The following is a 24,818-nucleotide window of genomic DNA, read 5'->3' on the forward strand; positions in this document are numbered from 1 at the left end:
TCTTGTGGGGAAGGAGGACAGGCTAGCACTATCTTCTGCAATCCATGCGGGAGCACGGCTCAGCGCCAGCAGGGTGGGGGCGATGGGATTAAAAGAAAGAGAGGGTAGGAAGGAGAAAGGTAGAGGGTAGTCCTAGCAGCATCAGAGCAGCCCGGCCGGGAGGGCCCAGTGGGTTCGATCGGGGGAGCAGGCTGGAGGTACACCGTAAAGGAGGTGGCCCAGCAGAAGCGAAGTAGTGGCGGATCAGGAACCGACCTTGTTTGCAGAATGCTGCAAACAAGGTCGTTCCCCTCGAGAGGCAGAATGAGCCTTTATTCACCGGACGTAGAGCCGCAATGTCCGGATTGCGGCCAATCGTACTGCTCCCTATCGCACATGCTTTGGCAATGTTCCGCGTTAAGCGGCACCGTGTTCAGCAAAGCAGAAGACTGGATGGACGCCCTGCGAAGCGACGACCACCAGACCCAGCTCCGGGCCGTCCAGAGGGCTCACGAAAGGGCGGAGGCTCACGGGCTTCCCGTCCCAACGTGGGTGCGGCCCGCGACCCCTGCCGACCACTAAACCAAGAGTGGGTGGGAAGGGGTTCCTCAGGACCCAATAAAGTTCTTTCCTCCTCCTCGGACAAAATTAAGCGAAAAGAAAGACAACGCACGAGAGAACATCCTAACGTCATCAGGAACTATACGATCTTTCAGTGCAAATGAGAGCCTCCTTCCACGTCACGTCGTAATCGCGATACGGTTAACTAGAGTGGCCCAATGGCTGACATACAGAAAGGTCTCAGCTTTCAAAAAGATCTTTCAACCTACGAAAATTAATCAACTAATCCAAATTGCCCCCCTTTGCTATGTTTTAGTTAGTTTATTTTTGTTCACCCCCTTTCTAGATATCCATCTTTCTGTTACTCTTGTTAATCTTATTGCAATTGCGATGTGACATGAAAGCATGTTTTCATTCCATCTCAGATACCGAGTTTAGTTCGTTTTGAAGTTAGCCCTCTGTCATATCTGCTTTTCCTCGCCCGTTAGTTTTTTTCGTCGCTTAACTTTATCTCGGCCTTCGAAAATCCACCAAACAGCCAACCAGCAATGAGAAGCACACATCGTGCTTGACATACAGCAATAAGAAACTGTAGGGGAAGTTCCCATGAATATGATGAACGACGCTTACGTGCGCTAGTTGTCGAACGCCATGTGGGTGGGGCGAACATAATTTGTTCACAACATACTCATCCACTCGTCATTACTGACGCGCGCACTGATTCTTCAAAAAGCGCACTGATGCCACTTAAAAGGTTATTTCTGGGAGATCTGCAGAACCGCTCTAATGGCAATTTGGCGTCACGACCAATACAACGCCTCAACTACAATACATATTGGTCTCTCTCTCTCACTCTCACACACACTTTATCTGGTTTTCTTTACAGATCCCAACCGCAAGAGCTGTACCAAGGAAGAGAAGGAATTATGTAAGGCACATAACAAGGACTGTGACTTTACGGCTGGGGCCCTCTTGTGCTCAGGTGAGAAACAACTCAAGTATTGATAATTTTCTCTCGCCTTGCGAAATGAACTAAGCTTCTGTTTGAGTCCTCTGTCAGAATGAGAATTTTCCAGCAAAAGCCGCGACTTCCCTTGCTACACTTGCCACTACCAAACAAGCTAAACAGGACAACAGTAAAGTTAGCAGGCTTTTGAGAAGTGTTATAACGTTTTCCAGTCATTGTGCCAAGTTTGCTTTATTTATAGTACCGGATAACTTGATAGCAATTATTTTGTTTGTTTTCATTTTTAATGAAACAATCAGTGAAGTATTGGCGCCCAGTGTGCTATCCTACGCGCGAAATTTTATGTGAGAAAATTTTGCGCGCGATCAAACCACGGAGAAATTGTAGAGATTTTTTTCAAGGTTGTTGAGATAAACATGCAGGCAGCTCAGTCGTGAGCAATATCACTGGAAAAGCTGAATCTTTTTGGAAGTGAATACAACTGGTAATGTTAGAGCTTCAAACTGATATTTTAGCAACAACACGCAAGTGTTGTTGCTAAAACGACCTGGTATTGTTGGGAAATGCCAACATTCCTTAGGATGCCACATCTCTTCTTATGAAAGGACCTAAGTATAGCATTGAGCCCGACGTTCCTGTGCATGAACTAGTAGCGTTTAATGGAAATGTGGCTAGGAAAGCTCCTCTGGAGTACAAAGAAAGATGTTGGCTTGATGGTGTGGACAATCTAGAGAAAAGCGTTTCACGGTGTAGGTCAAGTTGTGATGCTGCTGTTATGTAGAAGACTGTTACGTTTTGCAGAGATCATAACCTAGTTATTTTGGAAGCAGACAAAGAAGGGTGTTTTGTGGTACTTCCCAGAGGAATGTACAAAGAGAAAGCCGCAGAGGCTGTAAACAAAAACTTTGTACAGATCAGGAAATCTGAATCAAAGGTAAAGAGCAAAGTTGTCAGGCTATGTAAGGCGTTCAACTTGGACAAGTTCGCCAAAGATATTAACAATCTGGGAGCTGTAGCGCTAAAAATATTTTTCAGTGCAAAGACGCACAAGCTCAATGTGCCGTTTAGAAGCATCGTGAACGAACGTGGCACGTGGCAGTTGTTACTTAGTAGGCACATTCTAAAGGTGCTAAAATTGTTAAAGTAAATGACCCTTTCTCGACAGGCAACTCACAAGGCATAGTGCAGTTTCTACGAAACAAACAATCCATAGGCAATGCGTTTTCTGTGGATGTTGAGGATCTGTTTTGTTCAATTCCACATGATGCACTTTTTGTTGCGGTAAAGATATGCATAGAAGAAAGCGGCATCATAGCTTTTCAAAATGCAGCCGGTGTTGCGCTTGAGGACTTTTTAACATTATTGGAAGCCTGTCTTAATAGTACCTTTATTTGATTAGGCACACAGCTTTTCTTGCAAAAACACGGCATTTGCATTTATTTATTTATTTATTTATTCATTTATTTATTTATTTATTTGTACCTCAAAGGCCCCATTGAAGGGGTATTACATGAGGGGGTGGAATTTTAGCAGTACATTGCTTCTATGGACGATCTGAATGACGATGAGTCGATCTGATCAACGATGGCGTTTGGCAGGTCATTCCAGTCTCTTGTTGTATGGGCGAAAAATGATGACAGACGCGCAGAAGTGCGGGTAGGGGGAGGGTAGACGGCCTTCCCGTTGTTTGTGCGATTGGAAATGCAATGTGCGGGGCTGATAATGGAGTTCAGGGATGGATGATAAAAGAATTTATGAAACAGACAGTCTGGAAATTTTTCGGCGGTTCGCTAAAGTTGTGAGATGAGCATTACGTTTTACTTCAGTTACACTTACATGATAGGAATAGGCTGAGGAAATGAAACGAGCTGACCGATTTTGTACAGATTCGAGAGTAGTGGAAAGTTTATTTTGATGAGGGTCCCAGATCGCGCATGCATATTCTAATTTGGGATAGATAAGTGTTAAGTAAGCAAGGAATTTCACTGATGGGGGTGCTAGTCGCAGGGTTCGTCGAAAGGACGCGATTTGCCTCGTCAGTAACCTGTGATATATGAAAAGACCAATTTATATCAGGTGTCAAATGGATGCATTAATACTTGTAAGTTGATACTGAAGCGATTTCTGCATTCCCGATTAGATAGCATGAAGATGGTTGTGAGTGACGTCGGTGGAATGATAGCAGAGATGTATTTTTTTATATTTAAGGACATTAGCTATTAATTACACCAGGTTAGTACGCGCTGAATGTCAGACTGAAGAAACAAAATGTCATCGGTGTTAGTAATAGGCCGGTAGATAACGCAATCATCAGCGAATATGCGGATGTTAAAACATATGTTAGCAGGCAAATCATCAATATATATGCGAAAAAGAAGGCGGCCCAGGACGGTGCCCTGAGGTACCCCAGATATAACAGAGGAATAAGAAGAACATTTATTAGCAAAGACAAACTGCTGCCTATTAGTGAGAAAGCTGCATATCCAATTAAAGACATGTTCGTTAAGACTGAGACGAGAAAGTTTTAGGAATAGTTGTTTGTGAGGAACTTTGTCAAAAGCTTGTTCAAAATCGACAAAGAGGGCGTCAATAGGAATGTTAATGTCAATGCTAGAGCTAAGGTCATTAATAAAGAGGGCTAACTGTGTTTCGCAAGATAAACCTTATAAGAACCCATGCTGGTTAGGGTGGAAGAAGTTGACGGACACTAGAAATTTTATAATTTGAGAAAAAATTATATGTTCCATTAGTTTAGAAGTGATACATGTGATAGATATTGGTCGATAATTATGGCGAGAAGATGAAGGCCCTTTTTGGGGGACTGGGATGACCTTGCCTATTTTCCAGTCATGGGGTATAATGGCTGATGAAAGGGATTGCTGAAAGATATGAGACAATATGGAGCTAGTTGCATGTTTTGTATTTTTTTACACTTTAGTAATAATTCTGTCAACACCAGCTGAGGCGGTTAATTTCAATACCATCAGGTTCGAAGCTGAAATTCGTGTATTGCGACGATGCTGTGCAACATATTCTTATCTAGTGTTGACCGCCTACTCGATGAGGCTTTTAAATGGGACGCCACTTTAAACATTTTAAAAGTTTTTAGATACATGGACGACTTCTTAATCCTTTTTAACAGACAAGGCTCATTCAAGCACTGCGATGACATTTTAAACATTTTTAGGGACAATGGTAAAGGGCTTTCATTTACGCATGAAGTGCCACAACGTAACACCCTGCAGTTTTTAGATTTAAGATTGACCTTTCATGACGGACAAGCTTGTTGGCAATATTGCCCACGTGCCAAGAAAGGGTTGCTGCCGTATAATTCATGCCATTCCAAAATTTTCAAGCGTGGAACTGCTATGCTGTGCCTGGAGTCTGCACTCGGAAAGTCGTGTACACACACGATGCAGGCCTCGTTCAATAATCAGGTTAAGCGACTTAAAGCAGCACGGTTCCCTGACTCGTTGGTTACCTCAGTCACCGAAGGCCTTTTACGGAAGGCTAAAGGTACCAGCGCCACAAGGGAGGAAGAAAGAGCCAGAACCGTAAGACCTGCAGTGATTCCTTGTGTTCATAAGGTGTTCCATAACCTCAAGAAGGTGGCAGGACGGTATGGTGTACCTCATTGCTTTTTCTGCTCCCGTCAAACTGGGTCGACTCTGTTAGAGAACCACTCGCGAGGAGACCGGTTCGCAAGGCTGTGGCAAGAAACATGGCACGTCCTACGGGAGATGCGCTACGGGCGTAGTGTATGAAATCCCCCTTGAGTGCGACAAGTCCTATATAGGACAGACTAGACGCTGCATAAATGAAGGAGCAAGGGAACACGAACTAAATCTAATGAAAGATGGCGTGGCACATTTGCCTGCGCACTGCAAGGCCTGTGTGTGCAACCCACGTTTTTCTGGGATTAGGATTCTTGGCAGAAGTAGATTTCAAACAGCACGTGAGCTAATGGAAGCTTACTATATAATAAAGAAAGGTACAAACTGCATTAGCGATAAATCTATTGTGCTCTACAAATTGTAAACTAGATTGTTTGACCATTGGGTAACGTAGATTTGTGAACAGCCAGCGCATGCGTGTATGTGTATATTTATTCATGGGTCACAGCCCAAATTATACCAGTTGGAAGTAGCGCCCATGTTGTCTGTATGTGTCTTCCTTTTGTGTGTGTTAAATTGCGGCAAAAAATGTCTTAAGTTTCGATATGTCGGTTCCGAACGCTAGAAACTTCCGCACTACTATGAAGACTTAATAGCTGTGTTATTCTAAATAAGATACGGTCTACAAACAGCCAAACAGGCACATTAAAATCACGTAATACACCTGGAAGACCACCAACACTTTCAGAGTTTAAGACGTTTGCGTTTGTTTTAAAACCAAGCGCTGTGGTCACAAGGTAACAGAATAAACAACTAATGATACAGTATGGCTTCACTGTTGCTGCTTGCCGCCAGATCTGTGTCTGAGCATCTGCTTTTAGGGAAAACCGCTCTAAATATTTGAATGTTTGTGCCTATGCACACATCACTCTTCGAGCTTTATAACTATTATGCTTGACCTCCTTTGTATGCCAGTGGCACAGATTATTCCTTTGTTAATTTTATGCTAGGGCGTGTTATCTCGTTTCGAACTTCTGCACCGGCGTGATGTGCCACGCGAAACATAAATTTTGTCAACAGACAATGTATTTTCTTTCACCCACTTTCGCTGGTAATTTTCTAATTTTTACGCGTAATATTCAAACGAAAGAAGCGCATATATACTCAGTACCTTTCCCGTCAAATATTTTCGCCGCTGTTGCAACTCTGGCGCGGACGTTCAGCTGCTGGAGACTCTTCAGCACAGATTTGAGCGTCATGTTTTATATTACCCATGGTTGTACTGTGTCAACAGAAGCTCATGACCTGCTTTTTAAACTTCATTTCCCATATTTCTGAGCGCAGATCCAGCACGCGAAAAATGTAATGAAGAAGAAAAGAACGCCTGCAAAGAATTGGGAAAGGAGTGCGATTTCGCATCGGGTCGCCAGCTATGCGTTGGTAAGACTGAATCTTCAAACGCGTAATTCGTCGGCATGTTTCAGCGAATGCTGCAGTAAATAAATTATTTGATTCGTTAAAAAGATGACCTCCAATCGGCCAGCTTCCGTTTGTCTGCGAAGGTCCTACAAGTACACAGTCCCTTGTTGCTTCTAAATTGCAGCGACATAAAGGGCCAAACTAATTTTGTCGAACTATCTGGTTACACAAACAGATGAAGAAACTTGCACTTTAGATCGCTGGAAAATGTTTATTCTTATGAAATAAGCTAATTTTCTTCGTTTCGGTAATTTGGTTATTTAGAGATATTTATCTTACATTGGTGTGGCCTCGTAGGTATGTGCCAAGTTGAAGAAGACAACATCCACAAATGGTGCACTAGCAAATAAATTTTCAATAGTTCAGCTTTGCTCACCGCATAACGACTGCATTGTTACATTTTATCCGACGAGACAAATGAAGAACGTCATGGCCACCTCTCGTTGCTACGAAACGTTCACAATCTTCAAGGCACCTATTATGTCATCTTTTGAGGTGCTGCGCCTTAGGTGGTTATTGTCAGAAGTTTATTATATCTTACCTTCAAACTCTAGAGGACAAAACAACTCGAGCCAAAAAAAACTGTTTTTCTCTGTAGACGAATGTGTAATGCATGTAGGAGCTGATTACGTTCACTAGCTCACGCACAGTCAAGATTTGGCTGTTCTAATTTAAATATTGTTTCTTTCTTTTTCACATAGTCTCAGTTCTCATGTGTTGGTATTGGTATTCATTTTGCAAAAAAAATGTACAGACATTGCACAAACTGTGACGAGGAAGACCATACGTCTTCAGGAAACTGCGGACGAAAATCACTAACCTCCTTGACGCAAAAGCATCAAATGACCCATTGAGCGAAAAAGCCGGCGGCGTCTATAGTAGCGAAATGGCGCCTAAATTCCCTTTGCCTGCGACACCCCGTCACGAGCGCACCTCGAGGGAGCAGAGCTGGCACACCGGGACACCTGTTGCTGCAATAGCGCGCCGGGTGTTGCGCGAGGGGACAGGGCATCGCCACGACACGACATCAGCAGCGCACCACAGCGGAGCAGATACGGCGACCCGACGTCACATGCCGCCGGCGCCGCCAGTGGCATGCGGCGTGGCACCGCAGGCTGTTGCGGCTGCTGCTTGCTGGCTCGGGCAGCGCGTACCGCTGTGGTACATTACTCGCGGTGCGAAACTCGAAGGACCACTCAGCGGCGTTCCATTGGAAATTAATGCTTTCGCATTCACAACTCATAAGGTGTGCTCAGGTGTCTTCGGATTTGTTTTTAAGGTGAAAGCCTGAGGTGCCCTTGGCGGTGACCTTTTCGAAATTGCGCCGCGATGAAAAATGGCCGACGCAGCAACGAGTAAAATCACGTCAACAAATGCTCGAATTGGCGTCACATTTCTCAGGGAGATTCCTGTAAACTAAGTAAATTAGTGCCTTTGAAAAGAAAATTTGGTACACTTCGGTCTGGGTGGGAATCGATACCAGGCCTCCAGGGTGCGAGACGAGCACGCTTCCCTGAAGCCAAGGTTCTTCATGGTTCTAGTTTACTAAGGCTGTACCTACTGCGTGCCTGATTGCACAAGTCGCGTGGTCGCAGAGACGCGCTCGAGCCACTGCTTGCGCGTTCGTCGTCGTCTTCCACCGCTGGCTCCGATGCCGCCGGTCATGCCAGCGTTCCCACACTGCCGCTCCTGCTCGTGCCACTGCTCGCGCGTTCATCGTCTTCTTCCACCGCTGGCTGCGATGCCGCCCATCATGCCAGCGTTCCCACCCTGCCACTCTTGCTCGTGCCACTGCTCGCGCGTTCGTCGTCTTCTTCCACCGCTGGCTGCGATGCCGCCCATCATGCCAGCGTTCCCACCCTGCCGCTCTTGCTCGTGCCACTGCTCGCGCGTTCGTCGTCTTCTTCCACCACTGGCTCCGCTCCGATACCACCCATCATAATAGCGTTCCCACACTGCCGCTCTTGCTCGTGCCACTGCTCGCGCGTGCGTCTTCCTCCGCTGGCCCCGATGTCATCCATCATGCTAGCGTTCCCACACTGCCGCTCTCGCGCGTGCCACTGCTCGGGCGTTCGTCGTCTTATTCCATCGCTTGCTCCGATGCCGCCCATCATGCAAGCGTTCCCATACTGCCACTCGCGCTCGAGCCACTGCTCGCGCGTTCGTCTTCCTCCGCTCGCCCCGATGTCATCCATCATGCCAGCGTTTCCACACTGCCGCTCGCGCTCGTGCCACTGCTCGCGCGTTCGTCGTCTTCTTCCACCGCTTGCTCCGATGCCGCCCATCATGCAAGCGTTCCCATACTGCCACTCGCGCTCGCGCCACTGCTCGCCCGTTCGTCTTCCTCCGCTGGCCCCGATGTCATCCATCATGCCAGCGTTTCCACACTGCCACTCGCGCTCGTGCCACTGCTCGCGCGTTCGTCGTCTTCTTCCACCGCTTGCTCCGATGCCACCCATCATGCCAGCGTTCCCACCCTGCCGCTCTTGCTCGTGCCACTGCTCGCGCGTTCGTCGTCTTCTTCCACCGCTGGCTCCGATACCGCCCATCATACCAGCGTTCCCACACTGCCGCTCTTGCTCGTGCCACTGCTCGCGCGTGCGTCTTCCTCTGCTGGCCCCGATGTCATCCATCATGCCAGCATTCCCACACTGCCGCTCTCGCGCTTGCCACTGCTCGGGCGTTCGTCGTCTTATTCCACCGCTTGCTCCGATGCCGCCCATCATGCAAGCGTTCCCATACTGCCACTCGCGCTCTAGCCACTGCTCGCGCGTTCGTCGTCTTCTTCCACCGCTGGCTCCGATACCGCCCATCATACCAGCGTTCCCACACTGCCGCTCTTGCTCGTGCCACTGCTCGCGCGTGCGTCTTCCTCTGCTGGCCCCGATGTCATCCATCATGCCAGCGTTCCCACACTGCCACTCTCGCGCGTGCCACTGCTCGGGCGTTCGTCGTCTTATTCCACCGCTTGCTCCGATGCTGCCCATCATGCAAGCGTTCCCATACTGCCACTCGCGCTCTAGCCACTGCTCGCGCGTTCGTCTTCCTCCGCTGGCCCCGATGTCATCCATCATGCCCCCCGCAGGGGCGTCTGCGTCAGCAGGCGTTTGGTGTGTTGCGACACCACGTACCCGAGCACACGAGGGTTGGACCCTCCCGCGTGTAGCCGTGCGCGGCTTAGCCGTGTCCGGGGAAAGGGGGATCCTGGAGGTTGAGCCGATGCCGGGTGTTCGGACCTTTAAGGCCCCCCGGCGGAGGCAACACACCTCTTTGGCCTCTGCTTCACGCAGACGGCACCTCCAGACTGACCCACCTGGAGGAAACCGGCAGTCGCCTTTTCCTGTCCTCCTCTCCAATCTTGGTCTATCTCTCCCACTTTTCCACCTTTCCTGTCTCCTCTTCACTTCTCATTACTTCCGTATTTCTTGGCGGCAAGGGTTAACCGTGTGTAATATATCCAATCTTGCGTATATATATTAGGTTATAGCGGCGATGCATGGCTGGCGTCTGCAGGTATTGTTCCAACCTTGTAGCGTCCCCTTGTTGGGCTCGGTGGTGGGTGGCCACCATCGCCCCCGAAATTTCCAATGCTATATGGCAAGCAACTTTCCACCATTACCTGATCGCTCCCTCAAGAGGGGGCGCACCGATGAAACTTTCACTGCAGAGGGCGTGATACTTGCGCTAAATGTAGTTCAACAGAACACGCTTCAGACATCTGCACTTCAGCAATGTGCTGTGCCAACTATAAAGGAGATCACCCATCCTACTCGCGATCGTGCCCCTCGTGGAAGAAGGAGAAACAAATCATAGAACTGAAAGTCAAACTAAACCTATCTTTTCCAGAGGCACGTAAACGTTTCGCTCTCCACAATCAGTCTAGTCCTTCCTATACCGATGTAGCGCGCCGGGGGGCAGCGCTACATCATCCGGCGGCCGCCCAAGTCACACGGAGTGTGACCGCGGTCACGCCATCAGCCCCCCCGGCTGGAACAGCCAGCGCTGTACCGGCCCCCGCAAAGGAGGACCAGCAGACCCTCGGGCCTGTTGGACCCACGGCCACTGCCCCAGCAGATCGGCCCAAGATTCCCGCAAAAGTGCCCGCCGTGCGGGCAGTATCCACCGCCTCAGATGAGGTGATGGATACGAACACAAATCCGGCGTCCCAGACGCCGAAGGAACGGCGCAGCTCCCTCGAGCGCGCCAGGAAGATAGAGAGATCCCGTTTCACGGGGCCTGGAAAGGTCTCGTGAGATAATCTAATCTATATTTCCTAGACACACAGCACAAAACACAATACATTATGGATACACAGATAATACAATGGAATGTCAGGGGTTTACTCCACAACCTAGACGACATTAAGGAACTCTTAAATAAGTATAATCCAAAGGTGCTGTGTGTCCAAGAAACGAATCTTAATCCTTCACACACGAACTTTCTCCGACAGTATGCCATTTACCGGAAAGACCGCAACGATGCCCTTGCCTCGTCGGGCGGTGTGGCAATAATTGTAGATAAGGGTGTTGCTTGCCGGCAATTACCGCTTAAAACACCCCTAGAGGCAGTTGCAGTCCGTGCGATACTGTTTAATAAACTAGTAACAATTTCCTCACTATACATCCCCCCGAACTGCCATCTTTCAAAAACAGAATTCCAAAGTTTTATTAGTGAACTGCCCGAATCTTATATTGTCCTCGGAGATTTCAATGCACACAACACCCTTTGGGGAGGTTGTCGTTGTGATGCCAGGGGACGCTTAGTAGAAAGCTTCCTCTTCACTACAGGTGCCTGCTTACTAAATAATAAAGAGCCTACGTTCTATAGCGTGGCAAACAACACATTTTGATCGATCGATTTGAGCATCGCATCTGGTACACTCGTACCGTATCTAGAGTGGAACGTACTTAAAATCCCATATGGGAGCGACCATTTTCCAATTCTCATAAAATCAACAAAACATGATCAATGCTCCCCATGCGTCCCCCACTGGATAGTCGAGTCAGCCGACTGGAAGCGTTATAAAGAACTCACCCGCATGACCTGGGAAGACATCTCTGCACTTCCAATTGATGACGCCGTGGCATATCTGACAGCATTTATTGTTGATGCGGCGTCACAGTGTATCCCTGAATCAAATGGATCACCCACTAAGCGACGTGTTCCCTGGTGGAATGCGGAGTGCAAAGAAGCTCGTAAAAATCAAAATAAGGCTTGGAGTCACCTTCGCGAATCTCCAACTGCCGAAAATTTCATCAAATTCAAGAAAATAAAGTAACTAGGTAGAAGAACACGCCGCCAGACTAAACGGGAAAGTTGGCAAAAATACATCAGTAGCATCAATTCATATACAGACGAACGGAAAGCCTGGAATAGGGTCAACAAAATAAAAGCCGCCAAACTTACCCTCTACCTTTAGTAAACACACAAGGAAACACTATTGAGGACCAAGCTGATTCGCTAGGGGCACATTTCCAGTACATCTCGAGCTCATCCCATTATTCAGATACATTTCTAAGATATCAGCGACAAGCGGAACGACAGCCTCTGAACTGGGAAGGAAATAAAAATGAACCTTACAACCGGCCATTTAACATGGTGGAATTTCAGGCTGCACTGAACTCTTGCAATAAATCAGCTCCTGGAGGCGATCGAATAGTTTATGAGATGATAGAACACCTACACGCCGAAACACACAAAACACTACTATCACTCTTTAATTTCACATTCTCTGCCAGTTACATTCCATCTGCCTGGAAGCAAGCAATCGTTATTCCTATTCTCAAAGAGGGCAAGGATCCAACTTCGGTCTGCAGCTACAGGCCTATAGCCCTGACAAGCTGCATATGCAAACTCTTTGAGAAAATGGTAAACAGACGCCTAATTCATTATCTTGAGAGCAACAAAATACTAGACCCCTTGCAGTGTGGTTTTAGGGAGGGTAGATGTACGACAGATCACCTTGTCCGCATGGAAGCGAATATCCGTAATGCCTTCGTGCACAAGCAGTTTCTATTAGCCGTATTTTTAGATATGGAAAAGGCATACGACACAACCTGGCGTTTTGGAATTCTTCGGGATCTGGCTTGTATGGGTGTCCGAGGCAATCTCTTAAATCCGATTCAAAGCTACCTCTCTAATCGTACGTTCCGTGTGAGGGTTGGTAAGGTGCTATCTCGTCAATTTACGCAGGAAACAGGTGTGCCACAAGGTGGTGTACTGAGCTGCACGCTCTTCATCGTAAAAATGAATTCCCTCTATAGCGTCATACCGCGAACAATGTTTTATTCAGTGTATGTGGATGACGTACAGATAGGATTTAAATCATGCAACATTTCTATCTGTGAGCGACATATACAGCTTGGCCTAAACAAAATATCTAAGTGGGCTGACGAGAATGGATTCAAGTTAAACTCCCAAAAAAGCGCATGCCTTCTATTTTCGAAAAAGAGAGGTATATTACCTGACCCTGCTATCTATCTTAATGGACAACGGCTATCTGTCAGCCACGAACATAAATTTTTAGGAATCATCTTAGACTCTAAACTAACATTTGTCCCTCACCTTAAATATCTGAGAGCGAGATGTCTGAAGACAATGAATTTACTAAAGCTCTTGTCCCGCACATCTTGGGGAAGTGACCGGAGATGCCTTTTGAGCCTCTACAAAAGCCTTATACGGTCCCGCCTCGACTATGGAGCAATAGTATATAGCTCTGCTGCGCCTAGTGCTTTGAAGATGCTAGATCCCATTCACCACATGGGTATACGCCTGGCTACAGGCGCTTTTAGGACAAGTCCCGTAGAAAGCCTGTATGTGGAGTGTAATGAATGGTCATTACACCTCCAAAGGACATATTTAACTTTTTCCTATGCTATCAAGGTCAAATCAGATGTTCAGCATCCATCTCACTCATCTATTCATGAAGTGTCCACAGCCAGATTGTTTCGTAACCGCCCAGCTATTAGACCTCCGTTGAGCCTTCGTTTGACAACACTGGCAGAAGAAACAGGCGTCTTAGTCCCAGAGAATGTCCTAATGGCACCCATTCGCCTGCTCCCACCATGGGAATGGCAGACCATTGAATGCGACGTCTCTTTTGTAGAAATATCTAAGAGGGCACCAGAAGCACATATACAATACCAATACCAAGTAATTCTTTGCCGATTAAGGATAGGCCACACGTACGGTACCCACTCTCATCTCTTGACTGGGGGCGATCCTCCAACTTGTGTTAAGTGCGGCAATGGTCTCACAGTCCTCCATGTTCTTATTCAGTGCCCTGCAATAGAAACAGAGAGGAAAAAGTATTTCCCTGCTGCATATCGCGAGAATTTACCCCTTCACCCTGCATTTTTTCTTAGCGATGAACCGTTTTTTAATCTGCAAACAGTCTTAGTGTTTTTAGCGGAAACGGACACACTGAAAATCATCTGGCCAGGCAACTTTTAAGCACACGACTAACAGCCCTGCATTCAAGGGCTCTCTTGAAACTCTGGTGTCAATGTTATGTTTTATTGCATCATCTTTTAACGAAAGCCCATTGCCATAGCCCACATCACATCCCAGTCACCGTCATTATTTTAGCACCTATATATTCCACTCCACTTACAGCGGAAGTTTTTAGGCCCTTTTACAGCCACATCACATCTACCATGATGAGTTCATTGTGCACGTCATCCACAATACATCGTCAACACCACCACTTGTCTTGGCGCTCTTTGGCCAAACCTGGCCCTTGCGCCATAAAACACCACACATCATCATCATCATCCATCATGCCAGCGTTTCCACACTGCCGCTCGCGCTCGTGCCACTGCTCGCGCGTTCGTCGTCTTCTTCCACCGCTTGCTCCGATGCCGCCCATCATGCAAGCGTTCCCATACTGCCCCTCCTTCTGCGAAGGCGCTGACGGCGCTGGCTCATTGAGAGTAGGTGTGGCGATTTCGGTGAGTGCTGTCGTGCGCTCCGATGGACATTTGCCAGAATGCTTCATAAACGTATCGTTACAAAAAGTGTGGCAAGTGTCGCAAGTGTGCAATCAGGCTTTCGCCTTAGCGTTTTACACACGTGTGAGACTCCCTTAGTTTTTTTTTTCTTTCTTTCTTTCTTTCGGACAGATGAAAAACCGGAAATGTGCGAAACGGGACAGAAAGAGGCATGTAAGGAAATGGGACTGGAATGCGATTTTAGCGCCGGCGCACCTTTGTGTATTGGTAAGGAACTCACGCACTGTGCGTCAGAACTGTTTTAGTCTAGGTACAAGAAAGGTCTGGCCAGTTACTGCTAAACATTGGATTTATAAACTAAATGTGAAACTGAAACAACTCCAAGATATTTTCAATCATATCTCGCGTTTTCAAGAAGCAGATAAAAACGAGCATTCAGAGGCGGGGGAAAGGATAAGAATTATTGGGCCAGTCTCCGCTTCACCTCGAAATGACCCAGAGCATCAAATAGACGCCGTGTTTTGGTTGTGCTGACGTTTACCTTGTAATACACGGAAGAGTCTTGCGATGAGAACAGAATATCTCTAGAGAACTGTGAGGCTGAAAAACGTTAATGAACAAAAATATTCAAGAAAGGGTTGCACAGACTCCACGTTAAACTTTTCGTAAAGTTTTTTATAAATGTTTTTGTAAAAATAAAACTAACTTTGCATACTGTAGCACTACCCTTTCACAGAAACTCGGCACTCAGGTGCCGAAACTTTATTGCTGGGTTTAAGCTACCAAAGCACCTTATTGCAACTGTCAGGACGCCCCAACAGTTACTGTCTGAGAACATAGCACAGTTTGAACAAATCACCATGAAGGTAAACGGCGTATTCGGTGTATTACTGGGTATGTTAGGTGTACCATACCTAATATGATGACTATACTTGGGTTACCATTTACTTACCTATGATAACTACTACCCTACAATTATTTGAACACTGCGTGCGTGCTCGGATCATGACATGCCATTTTGTCTTGACAGATAAAAACCGCACAAGCTGTGGTAAAACGGAGAAAGCCATTTGCGAAGCATACGGCACTGAGTGTGATTTCACTGCTGGGGCGCCCATCTGCATTGGTAAGGCGCTGTCGACAAGCGTATCTCATTGTAAGCTCCTTTTTTTCTGTAACACCTTGGGATTGCTAAAACATCACTGAATGGTTGTATCTGCGTCGGCACTGTAGCATTTTCTTGTAATTATTTTCTCGTAAAAATCTATGTTCTCTATCGTTTTTTTCTTTATTTTGTGGCAGACAACAACGGCACAAAGTGCAGCGACAAAGAACGACAAGAGTGTAAGGTATTGGGTAAAGACTGCAACATTCCAGGCGGAGCAGCTTTGTGCGTGGGTAAGTGCGCACAGTGCAATCACGACTTTACTCGGAAGCAGCGTTACAATTTTAGCATATTTATATTGAATTTAGCTGATTTCGGCTTCTTTAGCAGGATAAATCCGTGACGAGTAGAGATTCACAAGTATTTGAGAATTCACAATAATATTTACTATTTCCAGGTGACTTGGACTCTTGTCTTAGTGGAGGGAGATAAACGGGATGCGAAAGGCAGGGAGGTCAACCGGATAAAATTCTGGTTTGCTGCCCTGCACTGGGGGAAGGAGAAATGAAGGACGGAAAGAACAGCGGGAAGAAAAAGCAAATAAACTGGAGAAATAATAATAGAGAAGGTCGTGAACTTCCGTGCGAACTGCATTGTCTTAGCGGACGTTATGATGAAATATATCGATCCTGATTTCGCGGCACCTTCCTCCAAAGATGTGCTCATTGTAATGGATGACATCACTCTGCATTCTGATTAAGTGTCTGTACAACTAAGTTTCTTAACACATACTAACAATAAGTAACAGGTGGCACATATTCAGAACGTATTCTGTAAGCATCCTGCCAGCAATGCAAGCAAAGTGCCAAGTAAAAAATCTACGCGGCATAAAAGCAGCGTCATAGCATTTCGCTCTAGCTATCACTAATTAATATGATGTCCCAGCTTTTTATTTTCTCACAATGTATGTTATTCCTCTTCAAGTTTGAGTTATTGCACTTATATCATGCTTTAACATCTGGGTTCTATCGCTCTCCTACACACACAGGCACTAACTTTTCACCATTTACTAACTAGCGCGGTTTTAATCCTGTTTTAGAACAGCCGTATTGTAACAACCCTGCTGAGGGGGCATTAAAAAACGTCCGACTCTATTCCACCCTGTGAGAGTGGATGTACAGCGAAACTTTTGCCGAAGTTAGACAAGCACCACGACCAAAATCGACCTAAGTCACGCGCCCAGGCAGGTGTACGGAAGTAAAGCACACATCCTCATTATTCTAGGCCCTCTACCAAGCGTCAGTGCCTTAATGAACTGATTAAGTTTTCCGAGGTAAATTGCGTCAGAAAATTCGTAAATTATAGCTTACACACAAGCTGCACACATGATAACTTCTGATTGTAATTCGAATACACGTGAAAAGATAATTCTGTTACGCGGTAACTCAAAGACAAAGCGCTTTTCCTGCTGCCGTATGAAGTCCGTCTGAGTGGCTGCGGCCGCTAGGTGGCGGTACTGTACTTGGGGCGAGCACGAGCCCACGAAAAATTCCCACTAACTAGATGCTTACAACTTCGTTATAAAAGCTTCGTTAGTGCAGTCTCATAAAGAGAGTGGTACTTTTGTTTCCAAACTTCAAAATTGCTGACTGCATGCCACGAGTGCAAAGCTTACACGCTTAGGTTTAGTGAACATTTATTTTACCTTATTCTCTCACACTTTGCATGCTCTCGTATCTCTACCTTTTCCCACCTCTCCGCACTTCCACAGGGCCCCTCAGCTGCTGCTCAAAGGAGCCACGCCACCAAGCTTTCGAGCTCAAAATATGCATGGCATGTTAAACCGTACGCATTCCACAGCAAGCAGCCAAAATGTGAGAGCATTCAGTCCGGCAGAAAATTTGTATTTTCAATTTTTAAACAGTAAAACTACAGAAGTCGTGCAGCAGTTACAGATGAGCAAATTAAGCACGCGCTACGTAGTTATTAGAAATGTCCAAAGCGTACCCCCCACCCCCCCCCCCCCCACCCCCAGAGACGGCTCCGTCGGCGTAACGGAACACAAGCTTGAAGGTCCTATTCTTGTACGCTGCAAGCGCCAGAAGCAATTGTAGGATCCGGAAGTACGTCACAATCGCCATGTTCCGGACACCAACATTGTATGCAGTACACGCATAATTTCTGTGGGCGTATCGGCGAAAGTATCTTACTTTTTGCTGATAACTGCAGGTCTAAAATTTGTAATATCTCAGCCTTTATCGACTTTTATCTTACAGATGAAAGGCCAAAAGCCTGCACTAAAGAACAGAACGAAACATGCAAAATCAATGGCAATGAATGTGATTTCACCGACGGTGCACCCGTATGCAAAGGTAAAGTGCAATCTCGGCATTGCAGCTTTTGAATTTATGACGGCAAAGACGGCTGAATGAACGCTTGTATTTTCGCCCTGCCATCTATCGATGCTGCATTAAAAATGTATTTAAATTATGCGGTTTTACGTGCCAAAATCACCTGCCTGATTATGAGGCACGCCGTAGTAGGGGACTCCGAAAATTGGGACCACCTGGGGTTCTTTAACGTGCACCTAAATCTAATTACGCGGGTGTTTTCGCCTTTCGCCCCCATCTAAATGCCGAGGCCGTGGCCGGGATTCGATCCTGCATCTCGTGCTTAGCAGCCCAACACCATAGCCACTAAGCAACCAAGGCCGGTTATACTGTGTTAATTTGTCACGAGTCGTTGGTCGTTCCATCGATGTCAATCTTTTTTCGTCGCATCGTGATTATGCCATCCTTCTCATGGCGTCATCGCCAAGCAGTCACCATCGTGCCTCCATTCTCAGACCTTCGTTGTAATGCTCTCGCAGTCATGCCATCAAGGTCATTGCAACTTCGTCATCCGACTCTTGTCATGCTCTTGTCGTCACGCCATCGTCGCTATACACGTTTCATGATGGTCATTGTCACGCCATTTTCACTATACACTCGTTGTCATCCCTTTGTCCTCACACCATTGTCATGCCATTGTTATCAATGCATCACCGTCATGCATTCGTTGTCATGCTGTCGTCGAGAACTCGCCCCGGTCATTCCATCGTCGTCATTGTAACTTCGCCATCCGACACTAATCATGCCGTCGTCGCCATACCATTGTGCTCGCACCATTGTCCCCATGCAATCGTCGTCATAAAGGTTTCGTGAAACGGTATCGTCACGCCATTGTGGTCATACACTAGTCGTCATTCCATTGTCTTCATGTCGTTGTCACGTCATCGTCATCATACAGTCGTCATGCATTCTTTGTCATGCCATCGTCCGGGTCCCATCGCAGTCGTCCCATCGTCATACTACAGCTTCGACATCTGGCTCCCGTCACATCGTTGTCGTCATACCTTTGTCGTGATGCCATCGTCACCAGGCTATCGTTTCACCATGATCGTCAGTTAAACATCGTCATCCCCATTGTCGTAATGTTGTCGTCGCCATGCAAATTTCGCCAATCTACCGACTTCATTCCCAGTTCGTCATTCTATAGTAACCATGTTGTCGCCATTCAGTCTTTATTATGCCGCAGTTGTCATGCAATCATCGTTATTTCTTCGTCGTCACTTAAACGCTCTCATGTATCCTTTGACATATCATCGTCGGCATGCTGTCTTGGTCGTGTCATCGCGTCATTACCGCTCATTCGTCCGATTGCCGTCATATTACCGTCGTCTCGTTATCGCCGCCATACGGTCATCGGCCCGTTGTCATCGTTATTCCATCGCCACAATTTAGAAGTCTACATTTCATTGTCGTCATACCGTAGAGGTTTTACGCCTTTGCCGTTCGATCAATGTCATTCCTTCGTCGTTTCATCGCCGCTGCATCGGCGTCATACAGTCGTCACCATGCCTTCATGGGCGACTTTTTCAAGCGAGTGCCATAGCAAAATGGGACGATATAGGATTATGTGGTATACAGCCCAAGCAACAAAACAGTAAAAAACTTACCACTGCAAGTGTTAAACAAAGGTGACTTCGGGCCTGTGGCATGTCGCTCTATTTCTAGATCACTATTCGCGTTACGCTAGACAATCATTGCGAGACGAGTTCTGCCGTATTTTTTTCGATAACCTCGTTAGTGACGAAGATGCAACCAGTTTTATTTCTTCTTTCCAACAGATAATAATCGGCACAATTGTAATGAAAAAGAGAAGGAAATCTGCAAGGCCACCAGAAGAGAATGCGATTTCACAGGCGGCGCCCCGTCATGCATCGGTAAGCAATTGTGCGGCGGACGGTAGTCAGCATTATGATGAGTCAGAGCTATCCGTGTGCATAGAAAAACTTTATTGTTACGGGGAGGAAAACGCGGAAAGAAATTGATTTACACGACATTCGGAAGTGATCCGAAGTAGGGAACGAGGTGGTCTCCGTCACGTGTGCGAATGTAGAATAATATGGCGCTACGATGTTTTATAGCTAGGAAAGTCTTGAGTTCCTCACAAGACGTTTTGCAGCGCCAACAATCGTGTTTATACCAGACAACAGTAAAGCCCACGGGGAGATTTATTTACCCACAGCGCGACCACAGTTTTCGCTTACATATCTTTAAGTTTTTCATAAAATCCTCTTTGTTCTCCACAGACACTTCACAGACTACTTGGGCAGAGTTTTTTTCTTTCCATTTTTGCTAAATCTGATTTTAGTGTCTACGTGCGCATATACGTGCGTGAATTGTATATTGACGCAAGTGAGCGAGGGACGTCATTGATTATAAGAACGGCACCTTTCCCGCGAACTAGGTGCATGTGTTCGCGAGTCTGCAAGTGTTCTGAAACATGCCTGGTGTGGTCACCGACTGGACCTTCACATGTTTGCTTCCATAACGTTTATTGTTATTAATGACGAAGAATAGTGTAAAGCACTGAGCAGGAATTGCCAAAAACAACTTGTTCCACCGACTTCTTGGCGCACAGAGCGACACTGACAAATAAACAATTCTCCGCACCCACGAACACTTCAGTTTCTCCGAACATATGTGCGAACCGAATCGTTACTTTTTTCACATGAGGCGCTCAATTCGGCTGAGATTGATCCCTTTTGTGAGTCATGCAAAAAAGCGCGACATGTGAGAAGTGACAGGGCAGGTTGTTGAAAACATACTATCGTCAGTGCCTTCACGTTTCTTCGCTCTATTTCATGTTTGTCAGGCTGAACGTCAAACGAAATAGTGTCAACCCTACCGAATGTTTTTCCGGAAAGCGTATAGAAGTTTGAATTTGTTCGATGATGTTGCAAATGTTCCGTCAAGTCTTATGTAAATAAAATGATTCCGTTAGCGAAACATATTGACAGGTGTCGAATAATAGGACCTCCAATATCGGGCGCTCACGCTTTGAGCAAGTTTCTTCAGACACATTCCTCAAACAAAGCAAAAATTGTTGACAGCAATATCCCTGAAAAAAATCAGGAAATTGCTTCTCAGTCTGTACTGCTCCTATCTTCACACTAAATAAAGTGTGTATGTACATCACAAGAAGGTTTCTGCTCAAAGTAAACTTATACAGGGTGTTTCAGCGAACACTTTCAAAATTTTTGAAAGGTTGCCTGCCGCAGATAGTGCAATTCTAGTTCGTGAGGTGGTCTACTCGAAGAGTCGGATAGAACTTGCACAAAGAAATGAAATGCATAATCCACTAATTAGCAAAAAATCAATTATTACCCTTTTAATTAATTATTTATCGCCCATATTACAATTTACAAATCTTAGCCGTGGAGTTCGCAAGGCGGATCCACTTTACCGATTTCTCAGGACTACAACAGTTTCGAGATATTCCGTAACTTTGCGGATAAATGCATTGGCGTTCCAGTTACTTGTGTGCTTCAATACAGAAAACGTTTTGTTAACTAATTAACTGTGATGCCAATGAAATGCCAATGAATCCGTTTTCCTAACGTGTAACCGATACCCTCGGCTAGAGGAAACATTGTCGTATGCACATTTTCACGTTTCCTTTGTTTTGCCCTTGCCGCAACATCGGATTCGTCACGTGACTGCGCTTCAATAAACGCTTCGATGAGCATCAACGTGCAGGGAGTGTGTAACAGTATTACCGCAGAGCCAAAAGCTTTGCCAAGCTTTGCTTTGGGAAAAACGTTTGGCAAGGAACCCAAAGCTCGATAGTGCAATGCATTTCGTACTGACCCCAGGACCGAGTGAACGTATGTTTTACTCCCTCCGTCGGCTCATTGCAACGCATACCATTATTTTGGAAACAGTGGTGACTCAGTAGCTGTGACATTTTTTTTTTTTTTTTTTGCCACAAGGACGTGGTTTCGATTCTCTGCAACGGCGGTCGCATTCCGGTGGGCGCAGAATGAAAAAAAAACGCCGGTGTACTTAGATTTGGGAACGCCTTAAAGAAAACCTTCACGTGCTCGAAATTAATCCAGAGCAACATAGTGTCGCTCATCTCTTTTTTTTTTTGTAGCTTTGAGACGCTAAAAGTCATCATTTTATCTTTTTATCACCTTCAGACGGAGTGCACACTCTCGTGTTCGCAAAAAAAAAAGATTTCCTCGGTTTTTTTCAGCAGCGGCAAGATAACCGGAGGTATTGAGCTGCTGGTATTATGAGCCCCCCTGCATGCTCAATGTGGCATCACTTCAATTCAGTGTGCAGACCGCGTTATACGTGACGATTTTACTGCAGGCCCTGCCACGTTTGATGGGGCGTTCGACATACGCCACGCTTTATCGGGGACGGTGAAAGCATAGTGCTTTTCCTCGTGATTTATATAGGCAATAAATACCTGTGTGCACGTTAAAGGGACACTGAAGCGAAACAATAAATCAGTTTAGACTAATGAAGCATCGCTTGAGAACCCTGCAGGCAGTCATTTAAGAAAATAGTTTGATTAGTAGTTGAGAAAATGAAGGTCCAAGTATCAGTATTTGAATTTCGCGCCGAAACCCCAGCGCCGGTACGTGAGCGTGGCGTCAGGGATTCCAAAATATGTTTTCGCATTTGGGCCACGTTGGCTGAATAAAGGTTCCCGAAACTTGCCATGTTTATTATCTCGTTCCTTAAGAACACAACGTAGTCAATCTGTACCGCTATATATAATTAGTAGGCCCTAGAAGATGCCATCAAAATCCAAGACGTTACAGCCCCCAGGTGCGGGAACTTAAGCAGGTGTCGCCGCCCGTATATCCTTCTTGCGCTTTTTCTGACTTACCAAACGTCTTATCGTTGTAAGAGTGGTGTTTTTGGTGTTGTCGAACGGTAATTTACTTATGCAGAAGAAATCATTTTTCACTTTAGTGTCCCTTTAAGCAAGTGATGTGATTTTTCTTCTTAAATGAAGGTCACGTGGCTGACTGTGTACGCTTAGAGATTGGGTTCTAATTGATTACGCAAACTCACTGGAAAAAATGCATGAGTGATCATTCCAGCGCATTGAATTTCTTCCACCAGAGTCTGAAACGCCTAGTAATAGAACTGCCATTAACTGGCACGTTCAGGCACAGGTTTTTGTGAAACAGTTCGTAATAAATTACCGATGCTTGAGCTGTAGATGTGAATGGCTAGCTTAAATTGATTCAATCTCTTTTTTTTTCATACAGATACACAAAGAAACAGCTGCAACGAAGAGGAAAAGAAAAAGTGCAAGTCACTGGGAAATGCATGCGACTTCAGCACTGGTGCTGTTCTGTGCACTGGTAAGCAGGAAACCTCTCCTAAACCTCTGCTCGTGTGATTCCAACTGAATTTGTGAGAAAATATGTCTTTTTGGGGCACTCATGGCGTCAGCCTTGATGTGCCGACGATGCACGTGACAAAGTCTGACTAGTATAATTGTTGAGTGTCGGTCAAGTATTCCGCAATTATATAACACAAAACCGTGACCTTCAACACGTACCGCATTCGCAAAGAACGTTGGGCGCAACCTATATCAACGTGCAAATTGTGCATTCGCAGCTACAATAGATGTCGCACTGTTATATTTAGGAGTTTCTCCGCCTCTCACGTGACGCAAATTAACTACAACGCCATTTGTACCACGCTATCTACACGGTTTATGAGCTTTCATTTTGGTTGCTTCAATATACAGGTTGTTGTAAATCTCGTTGCCTAACACTCCCAATTTGAGATCTACCTGAGGATAAACAACATCAGCGCTCACATATTATTCACCGCTTTAGAGCCACACTATTCAACAAAAATGATGGAGCAGTGTAGTTTGCACATTATAGAATATTTTTCTGCCCCGAAAACAAGCCGAAGAACTTCGAACACATAGAGTGAACGATACAAACACGGAGTCGAACCCGTCACAGATAGCTGTGGCCCTATCGTAGATTTAAAACAAAAAAGAGGTCGTTCGCTCTATTTCTATTGAGTTCTTGCACGAGAAAAGAAAAGAAGGCAAACTTTTTTAACATTGCATGTATTTAAGAGCGCCTCAGCGTCTGGTCCCATGGTCGATCACGCAATTCGCATTGTGTTATCCCATACCAAACACTGATATATATTAGCCGTTCACCTAGATATTGTAAGGACAATCTCGATATTAAACTAAAATTGCCTAGTGTGAAGCTCATCAGGCGTTATCCAATAAAGCGCATCCAAAATAACGCTGTCCGTATCATCGCTCCAGCTCCTTATAACGCTCATGTTACCCCTATCTTCACTGAGTTAAGTATCCTCAAAATAAATAAAATTATCTGGTACAACCACAGCATCGTTATTTACCGCCTTCTTAAAAAACCACAATTACATTATATCATTGGCAGGAATAGTCTTGCTAATCCTAATACTACCAGGTTCCCTTTACAAAATAACCTTTTACTTCCAAAATCACGCAGCAACTATAGCAAACTGTTGGTTTTGCTAGTGTGAAAATGTGGAATAATTTACCTGCTCACGTGAAATCCTCACCTACATTATCGTCATACCAACGTTCACTGAGAGCTTATACCAATACCTTGTAAACTGCATCTATTCTTTGAAGTATTTTTATATTGCTTATTATGCCCATTTTTTATGTTGTGATGTGTTGCCATAGGTTTTATTACTTTAACACTGTAGAAATTGTGTAATCTGTTCTTTTTATAACCGCAATTGACGCCTTTTTATTTATATATTATAATGTAACTAAGAACAAGAGGTCCC

The 24,818-nt window shown here is 45.7% G+C and overlaps 1 protein-coding gene across 11 annotated transcripts in view; it reads left to right on the plus strand.

Annotated features, from left to right (window-relative positions):
- The window catches only part of LOC126528887 (uncharacterized), a 160,932-nt gene that overhangs the window by 58,557 nt on the left and 77,557 nt on the right, over positions 1-24,818 (plus strand). For all 11 annotated transcript variants that reach the window (XM_055069753.2, XM_072289826.1, XM_072289831.1 and 8 more), the window contains 8 exons: positions 1,427-1,522; positions 6,466-6,561; positions 14,721-14,816; positions 15,580-15,675; positions 15,852-15,947; positions 17,931-18,026; positions 19,823-19,918; positions 23,270-23,365. In XM_055069753.2, coding sequence (XP_054925728.2) covers positions 1,427-1,522; positions 6,466-6,561; positions 14,721-14,816; positions 15,580-15,675; positions 15,852-15,947; positions 17,931-18,026; positions 19,823-19,918; positions 23,270-23,365 — 768 coding nt within the window. The remainder of the gene's footprint in view (positions 1-1,426; positions 1,523-6,465; positions 6,562-14,720; positions 14,817-15,579; positions 15,676-15,851; positions 15,948-17,930; positions 18,027-19,822; positions 19,919-23,269; positions 23,366-24,818) is intronic.

This window comes from Dermacentor andersoni, chromosome 8, assembly GCF_023375885.2.
Source record: "Dermacentor andersoni chromosome 8, qqDerAnde1_hic_scaffold, whole genome shotgun sequence".
Classification (NCBI taxonomy): domain Eukaryota; kingdom Metazoa; phylum Arthropoda; class Arachnida; order Ixodida; family Ixodidae; genus Dermacentor; species Dermacentor andersoni.